At 40.8% G+C, this 24467-nt stretch overlaps 1 protein-coding gene across 1 annotated transcript in view; it reads right to left on the reverse strand.

Annotated features, from left to right (window-relative positions):
* The window catches only part of LOC101344722 (zinc finger protein 345-like), a 48859-nt gene extending 24721 nt beyond the window's left edge, over window positions 1-24138 (reverse strand). Inside the window, exons 1-2 of the mRNA XM_012556109.2 lie at window positions 24019-24138; window positions 14726-14967 (exon numbers count right to left, since the gene is read on the reverse strand). Coding sequence (XP_012411563.2) covers window positions 14726-14728 — 3 coding nt within the window. The 5' untranslated portion in view covers window positions 14729-14967; window positions 24019-24138. The remainder of the gene's footprint in view (window positions 1-14725; window positions 14968-24018) is intronic.
* Between the last annotated feature and the right edge of the window lie 329 nt (window positions 24139-24467).

The raw sequence follows: 24467 nt of genomic DNA on the forward strand, positions 1-24467 counted from the left end.
CAGACGCTGCCCATTTAGTGTCATGTATCTACCTGAGCTAAGAAGCACATTCTTCACAAGTATCATTTTATGTCCCACAGTCCAGTCCAATCTTTGTCTGGAGTTGGCCTCGGGAATTTTGGTTCTGGGTTGAGAGTCTGGGGGCCATGCTTTCTGGGGCTCCTCCAGTCTCAGACTATTAAGTCTGGCTATTTTATTTCAATTTGAGTACTGCACCCCACTTTTCTGCTGCTCCATCAGGAACTCTCTGTTGTGCTCCCTGTCAGGGTGGTCATTGGTGGTAGCTGGGCACCATCTAGTTCTTCTGGTCTCAGGCTCATGAAGTCGATAGTCTATGTGTCCCCTCTGTCTCTTGGGCCAAGACTTTCCCTGTGTCTTTCATTTGCCTTTGCTCCAGGTGGTTGGGACAAATTGATGCATCTTAGACGACCACTTGCTAGCTTTTAAGACCCCAGACGCTACTCACCAAAATAGGATGCAGAACATTTTCTTAATAAACTTTGTTATACCAATTGACCTAGATTGTCCCCTGAAGGCATGGTGCCCAGACCCCCGCCCCTGCTACTCTGTCCCTCGAATTGATTGTATTCAGGAAACTTTTTAGCTTTGGTTTAGTCCAGTTGTGCTGACTTCCCTTGCAGCGTGTGCTGTCCTTCCCTTCAGCTAATTCTTGTCTACTGCCTAGTTAGTGAATAACACTCACCCTCCCTCCTCACACTCGTAACCATCAAAGAATGTTTTCTTCTGTGTTTAAACCTTTTCTTGAGTGCTTATAATAGTGGTCTTATACAGTATTTGTCCTTCTGTGACTAAATTCACTCAGCATACTGCATTCCAGATTCCTCCATATTAGGTTTCACGGCTTCATCGTTGTTCTTCATTGTTGCATAGTATTCCATTGTGTGAATTACCATAATTTCTTTATCCATTCATCCATTGATGGGCACTTAATTTGTTTCCATCTTTTTGCTATTGTTAACAGTGCTGCAATGAACATGGGTGTGCATATTATCTATTCATGTGACGGCTCTTATTTCTCTAGAATATAGTCCAAGGAGCAGGATTGCTGGATCGTATGGTACTTCTATTTCTAGATTTTTCAGGAAGCGCCAAATCGATTTCCAAACTGGTTGTACCATTTTACATTCCCGACAACAGTGTATAAGTGTTCCAGTCTCTTCACAAACTCTCCAACATTTATTTGGTGTTTTTTGGATTAACGGTAGCCTTGTTGGGGTGAGATGGTATCTCACTGTAGTTTTGATATGGATTTCTCTAATGCCTAATGATCGTGAGCATTTCTTCATGTGTCTGTTAGCCACCTGAATGTCTTCTTTGGCGAAGTGCCTGTTTATATTTTTGCCCATTTTTTATTTAGGTTATTGTCTTTTTGTTCTTGAGGTTCTGCAGTATCCTGTAGATTTCAGAGATTAGGTGCTGATCAGATTTGTCATAGCCAAAATTTTTTTCCCCAGTCTGTAGGTTGTCTTTTTACTCTATTGGTGAAGTCTTTTGATGAGCATAAATATTTGATTTTTAGGAGCTCCCAGTTATCTACTATGTCTCCTGGTGCTTGTGCATTGTTACTTATGGCTCATATTCTGTTTATGCCATGTATTAGGGCCCCTAGCTTTGTCCCTATTTTTTCTTCCATGATCTTCATCATTTTTGATTTTATAATTAGGTCTTTGATCCATTTTCAGTTAGCTTTTATGCATAGTGTTTCAGTTTTTTGCAGATGGGTATCCAGTTATGCCACCACCGTTTGTTAAAGAGACTGTCTTTCCCCCAATTAACAGACTTTGGGCCTTTGTCAAATATCAGCTGCTCACAGGCAGATGAATTTATGTCTGGATTCTCAATTCTGCTCCATTGGTCTATGTTCTACCAGTACCAGGCTGTTTTGACTACCACGGTGGTATAACAGGCTCTAAAATCAAGCAGTCTGAGGTCTCCCACTTTGTTCTTCAGTAATGCTTTACTTATCCAGGACCTGTTCCCTTTTCATATGAAGTTGGTGATTTGTTTCTCCATCTCATTAAAAAATGTCATTGCAATTTGGATTGGGATTGCACTGTATCTGTAGATCACATTTGGTAGAATTGGCATTTTCACAATGTTGAGTCTTCCTATCCGTGAGCAAGGTATGTTTTTGCACTTATGCATGTCACTTTTGGTTTCCTGCAGTAGTTTCTTGTAGTTTTCACCGTATAGGTCTTTTACGTCTCTGGTTAGATTTATTCCTGAGCATTTTGTCTTCTTGGGGGCTATTGTAAATGGTATTGATATGGTGATTTCTTCTTCGAAGTTTTCTTTGTTGGCGTAGAGTAACCCAACTCATTTTTGTATGTTTATCTTATATCCTGATACTTTGCTGAAATCTATTAGTTCCAGTAGTTTTCTTGTGGATTCTTTGGGGTTTTCCGTGTACAAGATCACCTCATCTGCAAATAGAGATACTTTTACTAGTTCTCTACCAATTTGGATGCCCTTTATTTCTTTTTCTAGCCTAACTGCTCTAGCTAGGACCTCCAGCACAATGTTGAATAAGAGTGGTGATAAAGGGCATCCTTGTCTGGTTCCCATTCTAATGGGGAATGCTTTCAAAGTCTCTCCATTTACGATGATGTTGGCTGTTGGCTTTGTATAAATGCCCTTAATTATGCTGAGGAATTTCCCGTCTATTCCTATTTTGTTGAGAGTTTTTATCATGAATGGGTGTTGGACTTTGTCAAACGCCTTTTCTGCATCGACTGATAAGTTCATATGGTTGTTGTCTTTTGTTTTATTAATGTAATGGATTACATTGATTGTTTTTCTAATGATGAACCATCTCTGGATACTTGGTATAAATCCCACTTAATTATGGTTAGTTTTTTGATATGATGCTGAATACTATTGGCTAGAATTTTGTTGAGGATTTTTGCATCAATGTTCATGAGGGATTTGGGGCTCATTTTCTTTTTTTTTTTGTGGTGTCTTTACCTAGTTTTGGTATCAGGGTTATGCTGGCTTCATAGAATGAGTTTGGGAGTATTCCATCCTTTTCTATGCTCTGAAATACCTTTAGTAGTAGTGATGTTAACTCTTCTCTGAAAGTTTGGTAGAATTCTCCAGTGAAGCCGTCCGGGCCAGGTTTTTTTGTTGGGAGTTTTTCAATCACCTTTGTAATCTCTTCTTTTGTTATGGGTTTATTTAGTTGTTCTATCTTTGTTTCTGTTAGTTTGGGTAGGTTGTCAGGTTCTAGGTATTTGTTCATTTCCTCTAGGTTTTCAAATTCGTTAGAGTACAATTTTTCATAGTATTCTGTGATAATTCTTTTAATTTCAGTTGGGTCTGTTATTATATCGGCCATCTCATTTCTTATTTGGGTTATTTGCTTCCTCTCCTGTTTTTCTTTTGTCAGTTTGGCCAATGGTTTATCAATTTTATTAACCTCTTCAAAGAACCAGCTGCTGGTCTTGTTAGTTCTTTCAGTTGTTTTTCTATTTTATTTAATTCTGCTCTAATCTTATCATTTCTTTTCTTCTGGCACTTGAAGGCTTCTTTTGGTGTTCTCCTTCTACTAGTTCTAGTTGTAGGGTTAATGTTTTGATTTTGGCCCTTTCTTCTTTTTGGATGTGTGCATTTATTACTATAAACTGACCTCTGAGCACGGCTTTTGTTGTGTCCCAAAGGTTCTGTAGGATGTGTTTTCATTCTCGTTTGATTCTATGAATTTCTTTATTCCATCCTTAATTTCTTCTATAAATCAGCAGTTTTTGAGCAAGGTATTATTCAGTTTCCAAGTGTTTGATTTTCTTCCCTTGCTTTTTCTGTTATTGATTTCTACTGTTACGGCTTTATGGTCAGAAAAGTTGCTTTCTAGTATTTTGATGTTTTGGATTTTGTTAAGGCTTGCTTTATGGTCTAATATGTGGTCTATTCTGGAGAATGTTCTGTGTGGTGGAAAATAAAGTATACTTGGCTGCTGCTGGGTGGAATGTTCGGTGTATGTCTATTAGATCAAGTTGGTTGACTGTAGCATTTAGATCTTCCATGTGTTTATAGAGCTTCTTTCTGGATATTCTGTCCTTCACTGTAAGTGGTGTGTTGAATTCTACTACTACTATTGTGGAGCTCTCTCTGTTTTCAATGCTGTTACACAGTTTATGTATTTTGGAGTCTTGTCACTGGGTGCACACATATTTATTACGGTTACATCCTCCTGGTGTATAAACCTTTTGATGATTATATACTGTCCTTCCTATCCTTTGTGATAGATTTTACTTTAAACTCTATTTTGGCAGATTAATATTGCCACTCCTGTTCTTTTTTGAGTGTTGTTTACTTGATATATTTTTCCATCCTTTAAGAGTTTTAGTTTTTCTGTGTCTTTAAGTCAAAGGTGTGTCCTTGTAAGCAGCATATGGAAGGATCTTTTTTTTAAATCCAATCTGCCACTCTCTCTTTATTGGTGCATTTAGTCCATCTACATTTAGCGTAATTATTGATAGGTATGAGTTCAGTGCTGTCATTTTGACGTCTTTTCTTGTGTGTTGTCAGTTTCTTTGTTCCACTTAATTTTCTGTGCTGAGTCATTTTTCTTTATGTATTTTCTTTTCATCTTTTTCATTGCTGTTCATTTTGTATTTGCTGAGTCTTTATATTTTTGTTTTTTAACTTGTAGGATTGTTAAGTTTCCTTTTTAGTTAATACTTACACCTATTTTTCTAAGTTTATACCAGTCTTTTATTTCTCTATATCGCCTTGACTTCCTCTCCATATGAAAAATCTATGTCTACAATTTTTAGTCCCTCTTTTTTGTTCTAATGTTGTCATCTTTTACATATTGACATCTGTTTCCCTATTTTCAGTGTTTTAGCTTTGATTTATTTTTGTGACTTCCCTGTCTGGGTTGATATCTGGTTGCTCTGTCCTTTGTTCTAGAGTTCGGTTATATGATGTTACTGATTTTCTAACTGGATAACTCGCTTTAGTATTTCTTGTAATTTAGGTTTGGTTTTTGCAAATTCCCTAAACTTCTGTTTATCTGGAAATGTCCTAATTTTGCCATCATATATGACAAACAGTTTTGCTGGATATATCATTCTTAGCTGGCAATTTTTTCCTTCAAGGTTTTATATATGTCATCCCATTGCCTTCCTGCCTGCATGGTTTCTGTTGAGTAGTCTGAGCTTATTCTTATTGACTCTCCTTTGTAGATTACTTTTCATTTATACCTACCCGCTCTTAAAATTCTCTCTTTGGTTTTGGCCAAGTTTGATTATGTCTTGGTGACTTTCTTTTGGGATCTACCTTATGGAGGCTACGATGAGCATGTTGGATAGATATCTTCTCATCTTTCACGATTATCAGGGAAGTTTTCTGCCAACAAATCTTCAACAATTCTCTCTGTATTTTCTGTTCTCCACCCCTGTTCTGGTACTCCCAATCACTCATGACAGTCCCACACAATTCTTAGGGTTTCTTCAGTTTAAATCCTTTCATCTGATTATTCTTCAAATAAGTTGGTATCAAGTGTTTTATCTTCAATCTCATTAATTCTGCATTCCACTGCCTCAATTCTGCTCCTATGACTTCCTACTGAGTTGTCTACTTCTGAATTTTATTGTTAATCTTCTGGATTTCTGATTGCCATCTATGGATTCTTGCAGCCTGTTATATTTGTCATTATGCTCTTCTCTAATCTTCTTATGGTCCTCTATTGCATGTTCTGCATTTTATTAATTTCCTTCTTGATCTCTTGAAGAGTTCTGTATATTAATCTTTTAAATTCTGCCTCTGGTAATTCCAAGAAATTCTCTTCCTCTGGAAAATTTCTAGATTATTTTGGGAGCTTGCTGAAGCCATCATGGTCTGCCTCTTTATGTGAGTTGACATTGACTGTTGTCTCTGAGCCATGTTATATTTATTTATGTTTGCTTACTGTGTCCTAGCTTCTTTTGTTTCATTCTGATATGACCCAATAGGCTGCTCGTGTGAGCTGAGTCACTAGCACCCCTGAAGCACCAATGTCCTGCCACCAGGTGGTCAGAACTGTCAGTGAGCCCAGGAGTCCACCCATTCCTCCTGTATGGATTCAGCTCAGGTGTCCAGGTAGTTGGCCATCAAGTGTGTGGTGCAGGTTGTCACCTACAGATCTAGACAGGCATGGGGTGATTGGTGAAAGCACAGGCATCCAGCTGCAGCAGAGGGACACGGCTGAGCAAGGCAGTGGACTGACGGCCAACCCCGAGTGTCCAGGAAGAAAGTGTGTCCCTGTTCCCTACAGCATGTAGATGGGTGGGTTTTGCAGCCAGCCTATGAGCACCCAATTCTGTTGGCTATAAGGACTGGGGGCACCTCTTTTTCTTGGGCCCTTGTCACAGGTCGCTAGGTGGCATGGGTGGAGCCACCAGTCCTCAGGCCCCTGATGTGGGTAGGTAAAGACACTGCTAAATGGGCAGACCAGTATCAAACGTCATGAACATGCCACTTCCCAGCTGTAACGGTTTAAGTTAGACTTCAGGTATATACTTTGTTGTACTGCAGTAATGAGGGCCTACACTGTTGAAATGGGCCCACACAAGTCTATACAGGGGAAGGCACTCAAAGTCCGTGGATCCCTTATGCCTGTGTGTAGGCAAAGGAGATGTGCCTACCCTGAATTCCTGGCTTATGGGAGCTGGCAGATTATTTTTCCCTTTTGTTAATTTGTTCACTCTCCAAGGCCAGGAGAATGGCTCAGGGAACGTGATGGGTCCTACTTCCGGCCCAGGAGACTCGGCAATTACTGAAGCTGGTCCTGGACCCAGTGCAGAGCCGGGGGTGGGGACGTAAATGGGAGAGAGGTTTTTCCCTAAAGGGGGTGTTTTTGATCCATGCAGTAGGCCAGACGCAAGAACTTATCTTTTGCTGATCAAGGGCTGCTTCTCACTGGTTCTGGAAGGCCGAGTAGACTCTCTGCTTCTGGACCTCTCCTGATGTGGAAAATGCCTCCCGGACACCGCTGCTTGCTTGCCTCACCACACACCATGAGCTGATCAGGCCTGAAGGGCTCAGGCTCTCACCAGGTCAGGTCTGGCAACTCCTCAAGAATTGTGAACCAACTCTCCCCCTTCCACTCAGCCCAATTCCTCAACTTTGCCTTTGATGTTCAGGTCTCCTAGACTGTCATACATAATCAATTCACTTGTTTTTTCACATCTTTGTTGTAAGAAGGACTGGAAGCATGTGACTACTCCGCCATCTTGGCTCCACCTCTCCATGATGAGATTTGATATAATGCGATCGCCTCCATGATAGGATCTGCTGTGAGTAGCCAATCACCTGAAAGGGAGTTTCCTTTGAGGTGTAGCCTGCATCAAATATAAGTTGACTTTCTGGCAAAGCTCATGGGCTTTTGCTCACTCTGGATCCTGCAGCTGGCTCCTGTTCATCTGACCTCCAGTTCTTGGGGCTTCAGCTAGCAGCTTACCTGCTGTCTTGCCTACTGAACTTGGGATACATCAGTCTTTGCAGCTTGTGATCAAGAGCCCTGCTATCTAACCTGCTGATCTTGGCTTTGCCAGCCCCTGTGGCTACCTGAATCAGGAGAAGCCTCCAGCCACGGATTTGGGACATTCCAGTCTCTACAACCACATGAGCCATTTCTTTGATACAAATCTGTATATATATGTATATGCTTACTGGCTTTCCTCTTCTAAGAAACCCAGCCTAAGTCACCCTCAATAGAGTTACTGGGCAAGAGCATTTGGACAATGAAAGGAAACGGAACAGAGCAGTACTATTTACAAGATGAAAAACTAAACTAGAAACAACCTTAATTTTGTAAGCTGTACAATGGACAGGTAAATTCTGGCCCATTCATAAAACAAAACACACACACACAGAGAAACATGCGGAGACTAGAGCTACAGACACCACGTATAAAACTCAAAAACATCATGAGGAAAACAAGTCACTAAAGAACCCATACAGAGTAAGCGTATTAATAGAAAGCTCAAAAGATGCAAAACTCAACAACATATGGTTTATGAAGATTTGGGTTTTAAAGCTGTGATAATAGCAATAAGAATAATACATTTCCAATATTCAGACAGCAGTTACCTCCAGGTTAATGAGATCAGGGCAGGACACACTGGGAGGCTAAAAATGCTCCCCAAGTCCTTTTTTTAATCAGGAGTTTAGTGTTAATAGAAGTTTACATGAAAATTCTAATGTGGTCTTTGTTTATAATATACCTTATAATAGAAAGTTTAAAACTATTTAAAACTGAAAAAGAAATATAATTTTCATATATTAATTCTACCAAGTAATTGGACAGCCCCTTCATTTAATTTGTCTTAGGCCAGGAGTGCTTTTGTACCTCAAATTTTTATACATGAATCTTAGAAATTTACATTAATATTCACTAGAGACAGCTTTGTAAAAGAAAAACGTTGGAAACTCAAGTGTCCACTTAGTCTGTTGAAGGTTAAAAAAAAACAATAAAACAGAAATTTAAAAAAAAACTAAGACAAAGCCACCAAATATAGTTATGGAGTTTTACATAACTTTGGACTCAAGTTATCTATGTATTGTTATGAAAAGATCTCCAAATTTGTTAACTGAAAAAAGCAAGTATAAATCCCAAGCTATCATTTGAATAACAAAGTAGGAGAAATAAAAACTTCTGATTTTATTTGCTTACATTTATATAGATACTGGCAAGATGCTTAAAAAACTTGACAAGAAAGCTGGTTATCTAAAGGTAACTGGTGGAAGAAGAACAGTCTGGGTGAGGGTGAGGTTAAGAGTAAATCTTCAAAAAGATTTCTTGTTAAGTTCATACTGAAATTTGAGCTTTAAAGGTATTATCTACTGGAAAAACACAATAATTTTACTTTTGAACATAATATAAATCAAATGTGGTATTTAGTGTTTCCTAGGAATTACCATTCATAACTATACAATCATTTAAGATTTAATCACTTACAACCTAATTGTTATGAAATGGTCTAATATATTTGGGCAAATCAAAAACGTAAGTCAGAGTTCTGTGTTTAAACCCAATAACCAGGGACATAAGTGTGTACATTCATTTTATCTCTGTCAGAAGAAGGTTTCTGAAATGGCTGTTGTTGTTCTTAGGTGCCATCGAGTTGATTCCAACTCATAGCGACCCAATGTACAACAGAACGAAACACTAACTGGTCCTGCGCCATCCTCGTGATTGTTGTTATGCCTGAGCCCATTGCTGCAGCCACTGTGTCAATCTATCTCCTTGAGGGTCTTCCTCTTTTTCAATGACCCTGTACTTCACCAAGCATGATGTCCTTCTTCAGGGACTGGTCCCTCCTGATGTCCAAAGTATATGAGATAAAGTCTTGTCCTCCTTACTTCTAAGGAGCATTCTGGCTGTACTTCTTCTGAGACAGATTTCTTCATTCTTCTGGCAGTACATAGTAAATTCAACATTCTTCACCAACACCATAATTCAAAGGCGTTATTTCTTCTTTGGTCTTCCTTACTCATTGTCCAGCTTTTGCATGCATACGAGGTGATTGAAAATACCATAGCTTGGGTCTGGAGCAACTTAGTTTTCAAGGTGACACCTTTGCTTTTTAACACTTTAAAGAAGTCTTTAGCAGATTTGCCCAATCCAATGCGTTGTTTGATTGCTTGACTGCTACTTCCATGGGCATTCATTGTGGATTTAGGTAAAATGAAATCCTTGACAACTTCAATTTTTTCTCCGTTTATCATGACATTGTTTATTGGTCCAAGTGTGAGTTTTCTTTTTTTATGTTGAGGTATAATTCATACTGAAGGCTGTGTTCCTTTGATTTTCATAAGTACTTAAAAAAAAAAGTGGGTGCAGCAGTATGCCCACAGGGAACTGCCAGAAATTCAGGCCAGATTCAGAAGAGGACGTGGAAACAGGGATATTATTGCTGATGTCAGATGGATCCTAGCTGAAAGCAGAGAATACCAGAAAGATGTTTACCTGTGTTTTATTGACTAAGCAAAGGAGTTCGATTGTGTGGATCATAACAAATCACGGATAACATTGCAAAGAATGGGAATTCCAGAACACTTAATTGTGCTCATCAGGGACCTGTACATAGATCAAGAGGAAGTTGTTTGGACAGAACAAGGGGATACTGTGTGGCTTAAAGTCAGGAAAGGTGTGCGTGAGGGTTGCATCTTTCACCATACTTATTCAATCTGTATGCTGAGCAAATAATCCGAGAAGCTAGACTATATGCAGAAGAAAGGGGCAGCAGGATTGGAGGAAGACTCGTTAACAACCTACTACATGCAGATGACACAACCTTGCTTGCTGAAAGTGAAGAGGAGCTGAAGCACTTAGCGGTGAAGACCAAAGACCACAGCCGTCAGTATGGATTACACCTCAACTTAAAGAAAACAAAAATCCTCACAACTGGACCAATAAGCAACATCATGATCAACAGACATAAAACTGAAGTTGTCGAGGATTTCATTTTGCTTGGATCCACAATCAATGCCCGTGGAAGGAAAAGTCAGGAAATCAAAAGACGCACTGCATTGTGCAAATCTGCTACAAAAGACCTCTTTAAAGTACTGAAAAGCAAAGACGTCACCTTGAAGACAAAGGTGTGCCTGACCCAAGCCATGGTATTTTCAATCGTGTCATATGCACATGAAAGCTAGACAATGAATAAGGAAGACCGAAGAATTGATGCCTTTGAATCGTGGTTTTGGTGAAGGGTACTAAATATATCATGGACTGTCAAAAGAATGAATAAATCTGTCTTGGAAGAAGTACAAGCAGAATGCTCCTTAGAAGGATGGCAAGACTATGTTACATACTTTGGACATGTTGTCAGGAGGGATCAGTCCTTAGAGAATGATATCATGCTTGCTAAAGTACAGGGTCAGCACGAAGAGGAAAACCCTCAACGACACAGATTGACACAGTGGCTGCAACAACAGGCTCAAGCATAACGATTGTGAGCATGGCGCAGGACCAGGCCGTGTTTCGTTCTGTGGTGCATAGGGTCGCTACAAGTCGGAACCAACTTGATGGCACCTAACAACAAGTACTTCAAGTCCTCTTTACTTTCAGCAAGCAAGGCTGTGTCATCTGCATATCACAGCCTGTTAATGAGTCTTCGTCCAATCCTGATGCCCGGTTCCTCTTCATACAGTCCAGCTTCGCGGATTATTTGCTCAGCATACAGACCGAGTAAGTATGGTGAAAGAATATAACCTTGACCCACACCTTTCCTGATTTTAAGCCATGCGGTATCCCCTTGTTCTGTTCGAATGACTGCCTCTTGATCTATGTACAAGCTCCTCATGAGCACAATTAAGTGTTCTGGAATTCCCATTCTTCCCAATGTTATCCAAAATATTTTATAATCCACAGAGTCGAATGCTTTTGCATAGTCAATAAAACACAGGTAAATATCTTTCTGGTATTCTGTGCTTTCATTAAGGATCCATCTGAAATCAGCAATGATATCCCTGGTTCCACGTCCTCTTCTGAATCCAGCTTGAATTTCTGGCAATTCCCTGTCCATGTACTGCTGCAACTAGTTTTGAATGATCTTCAGCAAAATTGTACTTGTGTGTGATATTAATGATATTGTTTGATAATTTCTACATTCCGTTGGATCACCTTTCTTTAAAATGGGCAAAAATTTGGATCTCTCCCAGTCGGATGGCCAGGTAGCTGTTTTCAAAATTTCTTGGCATAGACGAGTGAACACTTCCAGCACTACATCTGTTTGTTGAAACATCTCCGTTGGCATTCCATCAATTCTTGGAGCCTTGTTTTTCTCCAATGCCTTCAGTGCAGCTTGGAATCCTTCTCTCAGTACCATCAGTTCTTGATCGTATTCTACCTCATGAAATGAATGAACGTTGACCAATACTTTTTGTACAGTGACTCTGTGTATTCCATCTTCTTTTGATGCTTCCTGCGTTGTTTAATATTTTTCCTGTAGAATTCTTCAGTATTGCAACTAGAGGCTTGAATCTTTTCTTCAGTTCTTTCAGGTTGAGAAGTACCAAGTGTGTTCTTCCCTTTTGGTTTTCTATCTCCAGGTCTTTGCACATTTCACTATAATACTTCACCTTCTCAAGCTGCCCTTTCAAATTTTCTGTTCAGCTCTTTTACTTCCAGCATCAAAGCAACATGGAAGCCACCACAGTATGACAAACTGACAGAGGCTGGGTCCAGAATGGCTAAAAGAGTTAAAACATTAGGGGTTCTGGGATAATATGGTAAATTTAATAGTAGTTCTTCAGATCCTTCTCAAGATTTCAGTAGCTTAGGAGTAACTTTTATCTCAGTTAAAACATGCATTCCTCTGTGTTTCAGAAGTTTTAAATCCATTAAATTAAAAAATTATCAGTGGAAGCATAACAAACTGATCCCAAAATTTGCTTCCAGTGAATACTGTGACCCTGAGAACTTAAATATACACATCTGCGGTGTTTTAGACATAGCCAATACGGATCACACCTATAAAGAAGTCTGGGATTGAGCAACAGTGACTGTTCAGACAGTAACCCCATCCATCGTTAGCCAAGGACACTGACCAGACTCCCCTCTTTCTCCCTCCAGGAAGATACTGGGTAGCCCCTAATGGAAACAACGCAGTGGCTATGTGGCACTAATCTCCAGCCATGGCTGACTCCCACCCCCCACTGGCTGGGTACACGCACTCTATGCTTTTCTTGGATCCATTCCCACATTTCAAAGGTTATATTCGCCCCTTACAATGAACCCATTTGGAGGAGGTGGTGGAGTAAACGGTCTGTATTTTCTTGATGGGATTACTTACCTACTATTTTCACTCCCAGTGTCAGCAATATTATAACCAAAGTTGAGATGCTACAGAAGTTTGTCACCATTTCCCTAAATGGTACTAAACATGGGCTTGCTGCTCTCAATGAAGCAACTGCTGTCTTGAGGAAGGTGATGCTCCAGAACAGAATAGCTTTGGACATGATAACGGCAGCCCAAGGGGGCACCTGTGCTTTATTAAAAAACTGAACATTCTGTATAGTATTCCTGATAATGCAGTCCTCGTAAACCACTCCATTGTTCACTTACAAACTGAATTATATTTCACAGAACACATGGGGGATGACTCCTGGTGGATGGAGATAGAGGAGTTGTTCTCTGAGGAACATGGTGGAAAAAATTACTATTTGGACTTCTTTGCATCATAATAGGTGGAATCATTTTTTGAATTTGCTTATGTTGCTGGGGTGGTGTATATTTGTATGTCTGCAATGTTTTAATAAACCAGGGAAGGGAGCGCTACTCTCATGTCCCCCCTACCCCGCAGGCTCAGAGAAGCTTGAGGAAGAGCTGGGTGTGTGAGATTGTAAGAGCTAGGCAGGAAAGGGCGGATTGCAGGGTGTTAGACATATCCGGTATGGATCCTCTCCATGAAAGACTGTGATTGAGCAAGGGTGGTTGACCAGACAGTAACCCCGTCAGTAGTTAGACAAGGACATTAACCAGACTCCCCTCCCCAGGGCCATTCCCCCACCCCAGGTTTACAGACGACACTTCCCCTCCCTTCCCCCTGTGGCGCTCCTCCTGCGGTGCTGTTATCACACTCCTTTCCCCCTTTGTAATCGCCCACTCTTTGAGTAATAAGTGGTAGAACAGAGGCCCCTGGTGGACTCCAATGTCATAAGTTAATGACTAGTGCTTTGCAGTTTCCCCCATGGGAATCTGTCTTGCCCTTCTGTACTAAGTTTCCCCTAATTAAAAAGCCTTTAGTCCAATCAACCTGGCTTTCATGCCTATTTCTTCAAAACCTGAACCAAGCCTTTCCAAGGGTGTTTAGGGGCTGCTTTACCCCCATGACTCTGGATTACACCTGTAGTGCTGCCCCAGCTAGAGGCCAGGCAGGACAAATCACCACCTCATATCCTGAGCTGCTTTAGTTGGGGAAAAAAAAAAACAAAAACAAAAACTTTTAGATTTTAATCCAAGACTGTGGGAAGCAGTCAGAAACTTTAGAAATGTCATACTAGCTCTAGGCACAGAGAGCCTGGGAAGACACGGACCTGGACTGGGTTATCATGCTTCTCACACACCTGAAAGACTCAAGCAAAACTATTCCCCACTGGAAAAAACGATGGTTTTGGAGACCCCAGACATGATCCAGCTGGACTCACTCTCCTGCCTCATTCCTGTGCTGAGGTCATGACAGTGCCAAGCCCCATGCAGGACTCATAAAAAGTCAGGGTCCTTCCCCAAATAACTCTCTCCTCCCTTATTACTCCATCACACAGAGAGAGAGGAGGAGCTGCAGTGTTAGAACTACACAGAACAGGGTCCAGTGCCTTGGGGGAGCCAAGAACACTGTGTGCAGTGATGGGACAGGATGGCTCTGGAGGGCCTGGGGTTCAGCCTCCCCAGCCACAGCTGCTCCATCTTCATGCTCTGCTCAGGACATTCTGTCATTCAACACAGAGCACCAAGGCCCAGGGTGACAGCTCTGAGAGTCACATATGAAAGGTAACCCCAGGCATCCAAGCCTTGAAAAACCACATATGTGTAGAGGAAGGGCCTAGTGAAGGTGGAACAGGGCCTCAGGATGCCTCTTAAGAGTTTAGTCCTTTGGCCTCCTCTGCCACCTTTTACCTCATCAAAACACAGTGTGGCACACACAGCTGGTCCCCCAACAAATTATATTTAGCCTCACCCCCTTATACTAAGAATTACCCAGTTCTCTGTGGTACTCACCATTTCCTGGCTACAGCTTCTGGAAGTCTAAGTGAATGTCCTCTCGGAGCCCAAGAAGTAACTTAAGTGAGAGGGATGGGAGTGGAAGCAGAGCCACTGGGCAGTCTGGAGGCAAATGAATAATGTTTGGTCCACAGAGTCAGAGAAGTTGAAACCTTGTGATAGCAAGGATGTGCAAGATGATCGTCCTAGGTCCCCAGCTGATTAGACTGGACTAGTGTTCCCTGTGTCACACCTGGGACCTGAAATAGAAGGTGGAGTGCAGACAGTGTTAATTAAGGAGAGAGTGACAGGTCCTTGGCCTTCAGCTCTTTCCCTGTGTAGGACTTCCTCAAAGGCTATGCTCCACCTTGAGCACATTTGCATTTAAAGCAGAACAGGCTCCAGCCTTCCACAGAACACACCTGCATTCTTCACACAGGTACTCAAGCCTCTTGCTTTTGGTAACAAGATCACAGATAGGGGAACTGACTCATTCCAGAGCATGAGAAGCATCCAGGGCAAGGCTGGAAAACTAGAACCTGATTTTCTCCAAGGATTCAGGGGTTCAAGCAAGAGTTTGTTTATACACCTATATAACTTTGCCCCTTGTAGATCAGCATATACACTATTATTTGATATCTACTTGGGTGAATTTTCAGGAAGCACGTATTTTTTAAGTTTGGTCAATGCGCTCATCATGCTTCACTGATTTTTAACTATGTGCATTTAATCTCTTCTATTGAGCTTTGCTTTTTTTTTTAACTTTCATTTCATATATACCATTGTAATATGTTATCAGTATTCTTCCTGTTGATTTTGCAATTTCATTATTCCTCTTCAGTATTTTTTTTTTTTTGCTATCAGACCAAGACACCACCAGTCCCCAAGCTTTCAATAAATCTGGGAGGATTCCTGAACACTTTCTCTTTCAGCATTATAATAACTCAATCAACAAACAAATCAGAAAATCATTAAGTTTTCTCTAAGAAGCCCTCTCCTGCCTCTGTTCCCTCCCTCCTCCCCCACCCAGCTCCCCCATCCAGCGAACTCCCACTCTTTTATTTCCTGATCTCAGTGTAAATGTTCTCTCTCTTGCATGACCATTGTATCAGTGTTTCCCTTTTAAGTATTATCTTTCCTTTTATTATTCTCTCACAGGACTCATTTTTATTCATAACTTTATTTCTATACTTACTTCAGGATAAACTGGGAGCTTGTTAGGTATGTAGACTCTCAAGCTACACACCAGACCTGCTAAATAAAAATCTGCATTTTAACGTGCCCTGATTATCCACGTCCACATTCAACTTTGAGAAGCATTCACTGCTATATAGCCTGTAACTCAAGGAATGAGCATTCTATCAACTGAGATGCCCTTTGAACTATCTACAGCTACATTATTATCACCCACTACCTTCTTGATCTACAAACAATCTCCAAACCTAGGCCACCTCGCAGTCTTCCTTGTTCATAACAAGCACCTGTTTGACATCATCCACTCATGGTTATTTCCAAAATCTATTTGTGGTACAGGAACTGGAGTGTTCTGTTTTAAATCACAAATACACTCACACCCATCACTGTTTAATGCCTGTCAGTGGCTGTCCACGGGCCTTCAAAAAGCCTACAGTGGTCAGCATGGTTCTGAACGACCTGCTGCCATCCTCCTGGCTCACACAACACCCCCAACCTCCCACCCACACTGTTTTCTTTGCCAATCACCTATAACTTTTATCAAGCAATGGGCTCTCTGCTGCTTCAGGGATTTACACACTCACTTTTCCCAACTGAAATACTCTTTCCATGCCCGCCCATCACACATGCTATCCACCCTTCTCATGTATATAGCTAACCATGTATACAGCTAAATCCAACTAACTTTATGAATCTTCAATGAAATGATTTTCCCTTTCATGTACTCTAACCTGACTCTCGGGTTAGGTCCTTTTACTACAGGTATCAGATGGCCCTGGTTTTTCATTACTTATTTAAAACTGTCTCCCATGCTAGACTATAAACCTTCGGGCAGACACTCTATTTTTTTTTCTTGTTCCTTCTGACCTATGACACGGGTAATTGGGGTCACACACAGAACAATCACACACACAGATTACCACCCATTGTATATACACTTGAGCAGCACTATCCAGTGGAACTTTCTTTGAAGAGAACCATGTTTTGTGTCTGCACAGATGAACATAAAAGCAACCAGCCACCTGTGGATAGTTAGCACTTACCACGTGAGTACTGCAACTAAGACAATTTTTATTTTTTTGCTGTTGTTAGGTGCCGTACAGCTGCTTCTGACCTACAGTGACCCTATATACAGCAGAACGGAACACTGCCCAGTCCTGCGCCATCCCAGTTAGGCTTGAGCAAATTGTTGCAGTGTGTCAATCCATCTCCTTGAGGGTCTTCCTCTTCTTCTATTTTTTTTTTTCTCTACTTTACCAAGCATGATGTCCTTCTCCAGGGACTGATCCCTCCTGACCACATGCTCAAAGTATGTGAGATGTAGTCTCACCATCCTTGCTTCTAAAGAGCATTCTGGTTGTACTTCATCCAAGACAGATTTGTTTGTTCTTTTGGCAGTCTATGGTATATTCAATATTCTTCGCCAACGCTACAATTCAAAGGCATCGATTCTTCTTTGGTCTTCCTTATTCATTGTCCAGCTATCACATGCATATGAGGTGATTGAAAACACCATGTCAGGTGCATCTTAGTCTTCAAGGTGACATCTTTACTTTCCAACACTTTAAAGAGGACTTTTGCAGTAGATTTGCCCAATGCAATGCGTCTTTTGATTTCTTGACTGCTGCTTCCACAGGTGTTGACTGAGGATCCAAGTACAATGAAATCCTCGACACTGTTGATCTTTTCTCCATTTATCATGATGTTGCTTACTGGCCCAGTTATTTCTGTTTTATGTTGAGGTGTAAGTCATACTGAAGGGCTGTGGTCTTTGATCAGTAAGTGCTTCAAGTCCTCTTCACTTTCAGCAAGCAAGATTGTGTCATCTGCATAATGCAAGTTGTTAACGAGTCTCCTCCAATCATGATGCCCCGTTCTTCTTCATATAGTCCAGCTTCTCGGATTTGCTCAACATACAGACTGAATAGGTATGGTGAAAGGATACAACCCTGACACACACCTTTCCTGACTTTAAACCACTAAGTATCCCCTTGTTCTGTCAGAACAACTGCCTCTTTATCCATGTACAGGTCCCTCATAAACACAATTAAGTGTTCTGGAATTCCCATTCTTTGCAATGTTATCCATAATTTGTTCTGATCCACACAGTCGAATGCCTCTGCATAGTCAATAAAACACAATAAAAGACGTCCAGGTAAACATTTTTCTAGTATTCTCTGCTTTAGCCAGGATCCATCTGACATCAGAAATGATATCCCCAGTTCCACATCCTCTTCTGAATGTGGCCTGAATTTCTGGCAGATATACTTTCGATATAATGCTACAGCCGCTTTTGAATGATCTTCAGCAGAGTTTTACTTTCATGTAATATTAATGATACCGTTTGATAATTTCTGCATTCGGTTGGATCACCTTTCTTGGGAATAGGCATAAATATGGATCTCTTCCAGTCGGTTGTCTTCCAAACTTCCTGGCATAGACACGAGAGCACTTCCAGCACTGCATCCGTTTGCTGAAACATATCAATTGATTATTCCATCAATTCCTGGAGCCCTGTTTTTCAACAATGCCTTCAGTTAAGTCTGGACTTCTTCCTTCAGTACCGTTGGTTCCTGATCATATGCTACCTCTTGAATTGGTTGAGCGCTGACCAAATCTTGTTGGTATAATCATTCTCTTCCATCTCTTTTTGATACTTTCTGCATCGCTTAATATTTTCCCCATAGAATCCTTCATTATTGCAACTCAAAGCTTCCATTTTTTCCTCAGTTCTTTCGGCTTGAGAAATCCCGAGCGTGTTCTTTCCTTTTGGTTTTCTATCTCCAGCTCTTTGCGCATGTCATTATAATACTTTGTCTTCTCAAGCCACACTTTGAAATCTTCTGTTATTTTACTTCATTTCTTCCTTTTGCTTCAGGTACCCGATGTTCAAGGGTAAGTTTCAGAGTCTCCTCTGACAACCATTTTGGTCTTTCTTTCCTGTCTTTTTAATGACTTCTTGCTTTCTTCACGTATGATGTCTTTGATGTCATTCCACAAATCGTCTGGTCTTCAGTCATTAGTGTTCAACACATCAAATCTATTTTTGAGATGGTCTCTAAATTCAGGTAGGATATATTCAAGGTTGTACTTTGGCTCTCATGGACTTGTTCTAATTTTCTTCACTTTCAACTTGAACTTGCATATGAGCAATTGATGGTCTGTTCTGCAGTCTGCCCCTAGCCTTATTCTGACTAATGATACTGAGCTTTTCCATCGTCTCTTTCCACAGATAGTCAATTTGATTCCCATGTATTCCATCTGGCGACATCTATGTGTATAGTCGCCGTTTATGTTGGTGAAAAAAAGTATTTGCGATGACAAAGTCATTGGCCTTGCAAAATTCTATCATGTGATCTCTGCCATGATTTCTATCACCAAGGCCATTATTTTCCAACTACTGATCCTTCTTCGTTTCCAATCATCCATAATTTTTTATTTTAGATTTAGTTAATTTTAATTGAAATAGCTACATCTGGCTAGTGGACATCACAGCTCTAGTGGACTCACCAGAACCATAACTGACCAACACAGCAGAGAGGGTGAGAAAGCTGTCATCACTGCAATGCAGAGCTTCACAGCTTTTCATTTGCTGGAAGCCTGTCATGTAGGAAAGTAGATAAAAAGAAAGATAACATACAAAACAATTTGGTTGTATTTACATATTTAAGGTTAATGTCAACCTAACTTGGATTTACCAGATTCTGAAAACTACAATGGTATTTAAACACAGAAATGAGTGGGAATAACTGAGAGGGTAGAGGGGGAACTCTGAGGAGGTGACATTTGCGGTTAGACCTGAATTAGGAGAGCAATGCGGTTCCTAAGGTAAAAAGTTATTCTCTAATCACAGGGAATACCTGGTGCAGAGGACAAAAGGCAGGGAAAATCTTGCCATCTTTCTAAAAGTTTTTTAAAAATGTGTCAAGAGCTTACTTAACATGAGAGTGTTATATATTTAAATCAAAGAGCCATACATGAGCCTGAACATGTAGGACCTTGTTGGCCAATGTAATATATATGAATTTTATTCTACATGTGTTGATAGCTTACTTGGTTTACAATTTTGAAATATGCCTCTTGCTGTCAGGTGGAGATTATATATTCTTGTGACGAGAAAAAGGAGAAAGTTCAGAATCTGTTCTCCTAAGGGACATCTCTCAGAGTAGCTTGAACTAGGGTTGCAGCCATGAACATGGTGGTTATATTTTGGTTCTAAACCAACAGGACTTTGTGATTTCCTGAAGGTGGAGGATAAGAGAAAAAGAGGATGAGGTGGACTGAGTATATCTGCCAATCTTGTGAATGGCTGTTGATGCCATTTAGTGATATGGGAAAGCTAGGTGAGAAGCAGATTCGCTGGGGTGACATTAAAGAGCTCTTTTGGACATGTTAGGTTTCAGAGCCATACAGTCCTTAATGCCCCAGGTGAACTATGGGAAGTGTTGGGTCTCAGAATCCATTGGTACCCAAGATCCCATACCTCAACCTGTAGGTTGCTTCCTCCTAGAAATGAAAAATCAAACTGTGACCTCTGAAACGGGCCCCATTCCCACTTCTGAAGTTTCAAGCTAGAAGGAAGGAAGAGCATAATTATGGCATGTATTAGGCCTTTAGGAAATGTAAGTTGATACTGGGGTGTTATCAGAGGGGTAACTCTTAGATTCTGAACTAGGAAAATTCAGTAGTTTTGAATGAAGGTTTGAATTTGACATGAAGCTGATAGCCAGAGCAGCCAGCAGCTGCTCAGCCATTATCAAGCAAGACCTCCTCCTGTCCGTTATCATCAAAACCTTAAGTGACAGACAGCGCTGCACATAGCTCAATTAGCAGCTGCTCAGCCATTATCAAACAGAACGTGCCCCCTCCTGTCCACTGTCCCCAAAGTCCCTGAGTGCTTTGTGTGGCTCAGTTCCTGCCTTAAACCAGTCAAACGCTGTTTACTAATCTCAAAAGTGTCCCAAAGTAACCTAAGCATCATTAAGACCTAACTGAAGATCTCCACGCAGGGTGGGACTTACCCATCATTTTCTGTACATATTAAGGGGGAAAAAAAGTAATTTGTCTTACTGTGCCTGTGTACCATGATAACCTGTGTAGTCCATGATGTTTGTACTTCCTTGTGAAGGACAGTATAAAAGGTTTGCTTCCCTCTGTTCAGGGAGCTTGATTTGAGATATACATCTCCGTGCTCCTTGCCTCTGTGCTTGCAATAAATGCTCTTCCTCCCTCCTCACCTCAGTGTGTCTACTGACAAGAAGCTGCACTGGGCATAATCTACTTCAGGTAACAAAGTGACTACACTGCCGATCATGACTCCAAGGGAACACCAGTCCAAAAAGGAAGTACTTCAAGACTATCGATCTCTAAAGATGCATAGACAAAATAAATGCATATTTTCTACAGCTGTTGAGATTTCCAGTGGTGTTTAATGACCGTTTCCTCTATACATTTTTTAAATTTTTGAAATATGCAATATTTTCACAGTTAAAAAAAAGTGAACATTTATTTTCTCCACATAGTTTTTAATAATGGATTCTTAGATATGATGCCAAACGCACGAGCAACAAATGACAAAAGAAATAAATTGGACTCCTTCAAATTAAAAATTTGGTCATCAAAAGATTTTATCAACAAAGTGAAGTGACAACCTAGAGAATGAGGTAAAATATTTGGGAATCATATATCTGTTAAGGGTTTAGTAACCAGGAAACATAAAGAATTCATACAACTCAACAACAAAAAGATAAACTATTTTAAAAATGGGCAAAATACTTAAATAGACATTTCACCAGAGAAGATACTCAAATGGCAAATAAATGCATGGAAAGATGCTCTATGCCATGAGTCATTAGGGAAATGTAAATCAAAACCACAATGATACCACCTCACCTCTACTAGCATGGCTCCTATTAAAAAACCAAAAAACAGTAAGAGTTGGGGAGAATGTGGAAAAATTATTGGTAGGATTGTAAAATGGTGCAGCATCTGTGGAAAAGTTTGGCAGTTCTTCAAAAGTTAAACATACAACAACCATATGACCCATCAATTTCCATTTCTAGGTATATATCCAAAAGGCTTGAAAGCAGGCATGCAAACAGGTACTTTTACACCAGTGTTCACTGCAGCACTATTCTTAATAGGCAAAATGTAGACACAACTCAAACATTCATCAACAAATGCAGGGATAAACAAAATGTAGTATATTCATACAATGGAATTATTCAGTAATGAAAAGAAATGAAGGTCTCATAAATGTGATGACATGGAGAACCTTGAAAACACTATGCTAAGTGAAATAAATCAGATACAAAAGGAAAAATATTGCATGATCTCCCTGAAATATCTAGAATAGGCAAATGCATAGAGACCAAATGGTTACCCGGGGGGATGGGAGGGAGGAGGGGAGTTAATGCTTAAGAGGCACTGAGTTTCTGCTAAGGGCGATGGAAAAACTTGGAAACTGATAAGGGTGATGGTAGCACACATGGTGAAAGTAATTCATGCTACTGAATTTTACACGTAAAAATGGTTGAAATAGTAAATGTTTTGTTACATATTTACTAGACACACAAAAAAGACAGCATGAAACAACACCGTTAAAACAGAACAAAGAAACTTAGTTTCTTGGTCTGAGTGTGTAGGTAAAAGGAGAGAAATGTAGATAGTATAAGGATATAGAGAGGTAAGTGGGTACTGCAAAGATTCAATGCCAACTTTGTTTTTGTTGTGTGCGTGGAGTCGATTTCAACTCATGGCAAACGTTAGGCCATGCTAACCTTGAGAAATAAGATCACATTTGAGCAACTGCAGTGTGGAAAGAATAGACTCTTTAAGGTAATTGGATCTGGATCACCATGTTATTAATATGGAAAAAAAAAAGGCTACTTGCATAACAAAAATTCCAGTGAACAGTAATTCTAAATAGTAAAAATAAAGAGATTCGCTAATGACATTGGAGTTAGCATGATTTTTCTTAAATTTAGACACTTTAAATTTTTGAAAAGATACATGCAGCTCCTGCTTGACTCTTTAGCGTCTACATATTTTTTCCTCTTGTTCTCTGTAAAATGATATCCTTTTGTTGCTTTTACATGCAACAGGTTTGATATACACATAGTATCTTCACTCTACATTACATTTGGTTTAAAAAGTTAACATTCTCTAGTCATTACAGCCGCCACACACATTATTCACTCACCAATTTAAACTTTATTTCTGCATGTTCAAAATTACTATAAATCATGACTTTCTAATAGTTGCACATTTCACATTTATTTAAACAGAGTACTTGGTAATACCATCATTACAAAGGATAAACTACTTTTTTGTAACACTGTGGTGTGGCTAACCCTCTAGGATCTGTTTAAGGATTTTGATAGTTTTCTTACACACGCCTCCACCTTTGCCCTCATTGCTAATATTCGCTGTTCTGACATTGGGAGTATGCACAGCTTTTACTCCAAGAAGCTTTCAACCTATTAAGAAGCGTGGCTCTTTGGTAGCAAAAACTGTGGCTGACTCACCAGCATCCAATTCCGCCCAGATCCTGCCTCAGCCAAGCCTTAATATCTTGGACAAATACTGGGTGTGTGATCTCAATAAATCCCTCATCGCCTATACTAAGCTTGTTCACCCACATCACATTTTACAGCAGAGCATACTACAGTTGACCATATAGTTTCTCACACAATCCTGACAAAAATGTCTGCCTTACAGTCAAAGAAATTCCTCAAACCCTGCTTCTTACTAAATAGTCTCCTGAAATTGGAAAAAATATGGTCGTAAACGCACGTACCAGTTCCAACTCATGGTTCTTAATTCATCTACTTTAAACACCTATAACCATTACAGTAGGGGGGACGTAATCCTCCCGATAAACTTACTTTTTGTCTGAGCAGCAATGCTTAACAAAAGTCCTGCTTTAATGAAGCACAGAAACAAAGGGGAGGCTGATGAGCGGCGGACTGAAGGAGATGGGAACAGGGCATTTAGACTCAGGCAGATGACCCTGGGCTCCGATGAGGTCCGTGACTGCATTTCTCACAAACTCCCAGTGAAGCTGACGCTGCTGGTCTGGGAATCACACTTTTGCTCAGCGAGGGTTTACACTTTACCTGTTAACGCGCCGAGAGACAAGGTGCAGCCCAGGCCGTGCAGAACACAGCTGTGGTCCACGAGGGCGCGGACGAGGCGGCCCGAGTTCTCAGACCAGGCGGCGGCGGCAGGAAAGCAGCGGCGGCGGAAGGCCCCGGGCACAGCGCGGCACTGGAAGTCGCGAGACTCTGGAGCAGCCCAGGGAGGGCGGAGAGGCCAGCACTGCGCAGGAGAGCGGGGACAGCGCCCTTAGACCCGAGACAGGAGTACTGGACCAGGAAGGACGCCGACAGACACGGCTACTGGACCGAGGACGCGCATTTCCGCTTCCGGTTTCTGGGACCCTCGGGGCCCAAAGGGAGGTGTTCCGTACACCGACCCAGAGGGCTCCACCTAGTGACCGTGGGGATCAGTGGCTTCACCTTGAACTTAGTATCTGTCCACTCTAGGTTTTCTGAAATGCCTATAT

The sequence above is a fragment of the Trichechus manatus genome, unplaced genomic scaffold (genome assembly GCF_000243295.1).
Source record: "Trichechus manatus latirostris isolate Lorelei unplaced genomic scaffold, TriManLat1.0 scaffold00057, whole genome shotgun sequence".
In the NCBI taxonomy this organism is placed as follows: domain Eukaryota; kingdom Metazoa; phylum Chordata; class Mammalia; order Sirenia; family Trichechidae; genus Trichechus; species Trichechus manatus.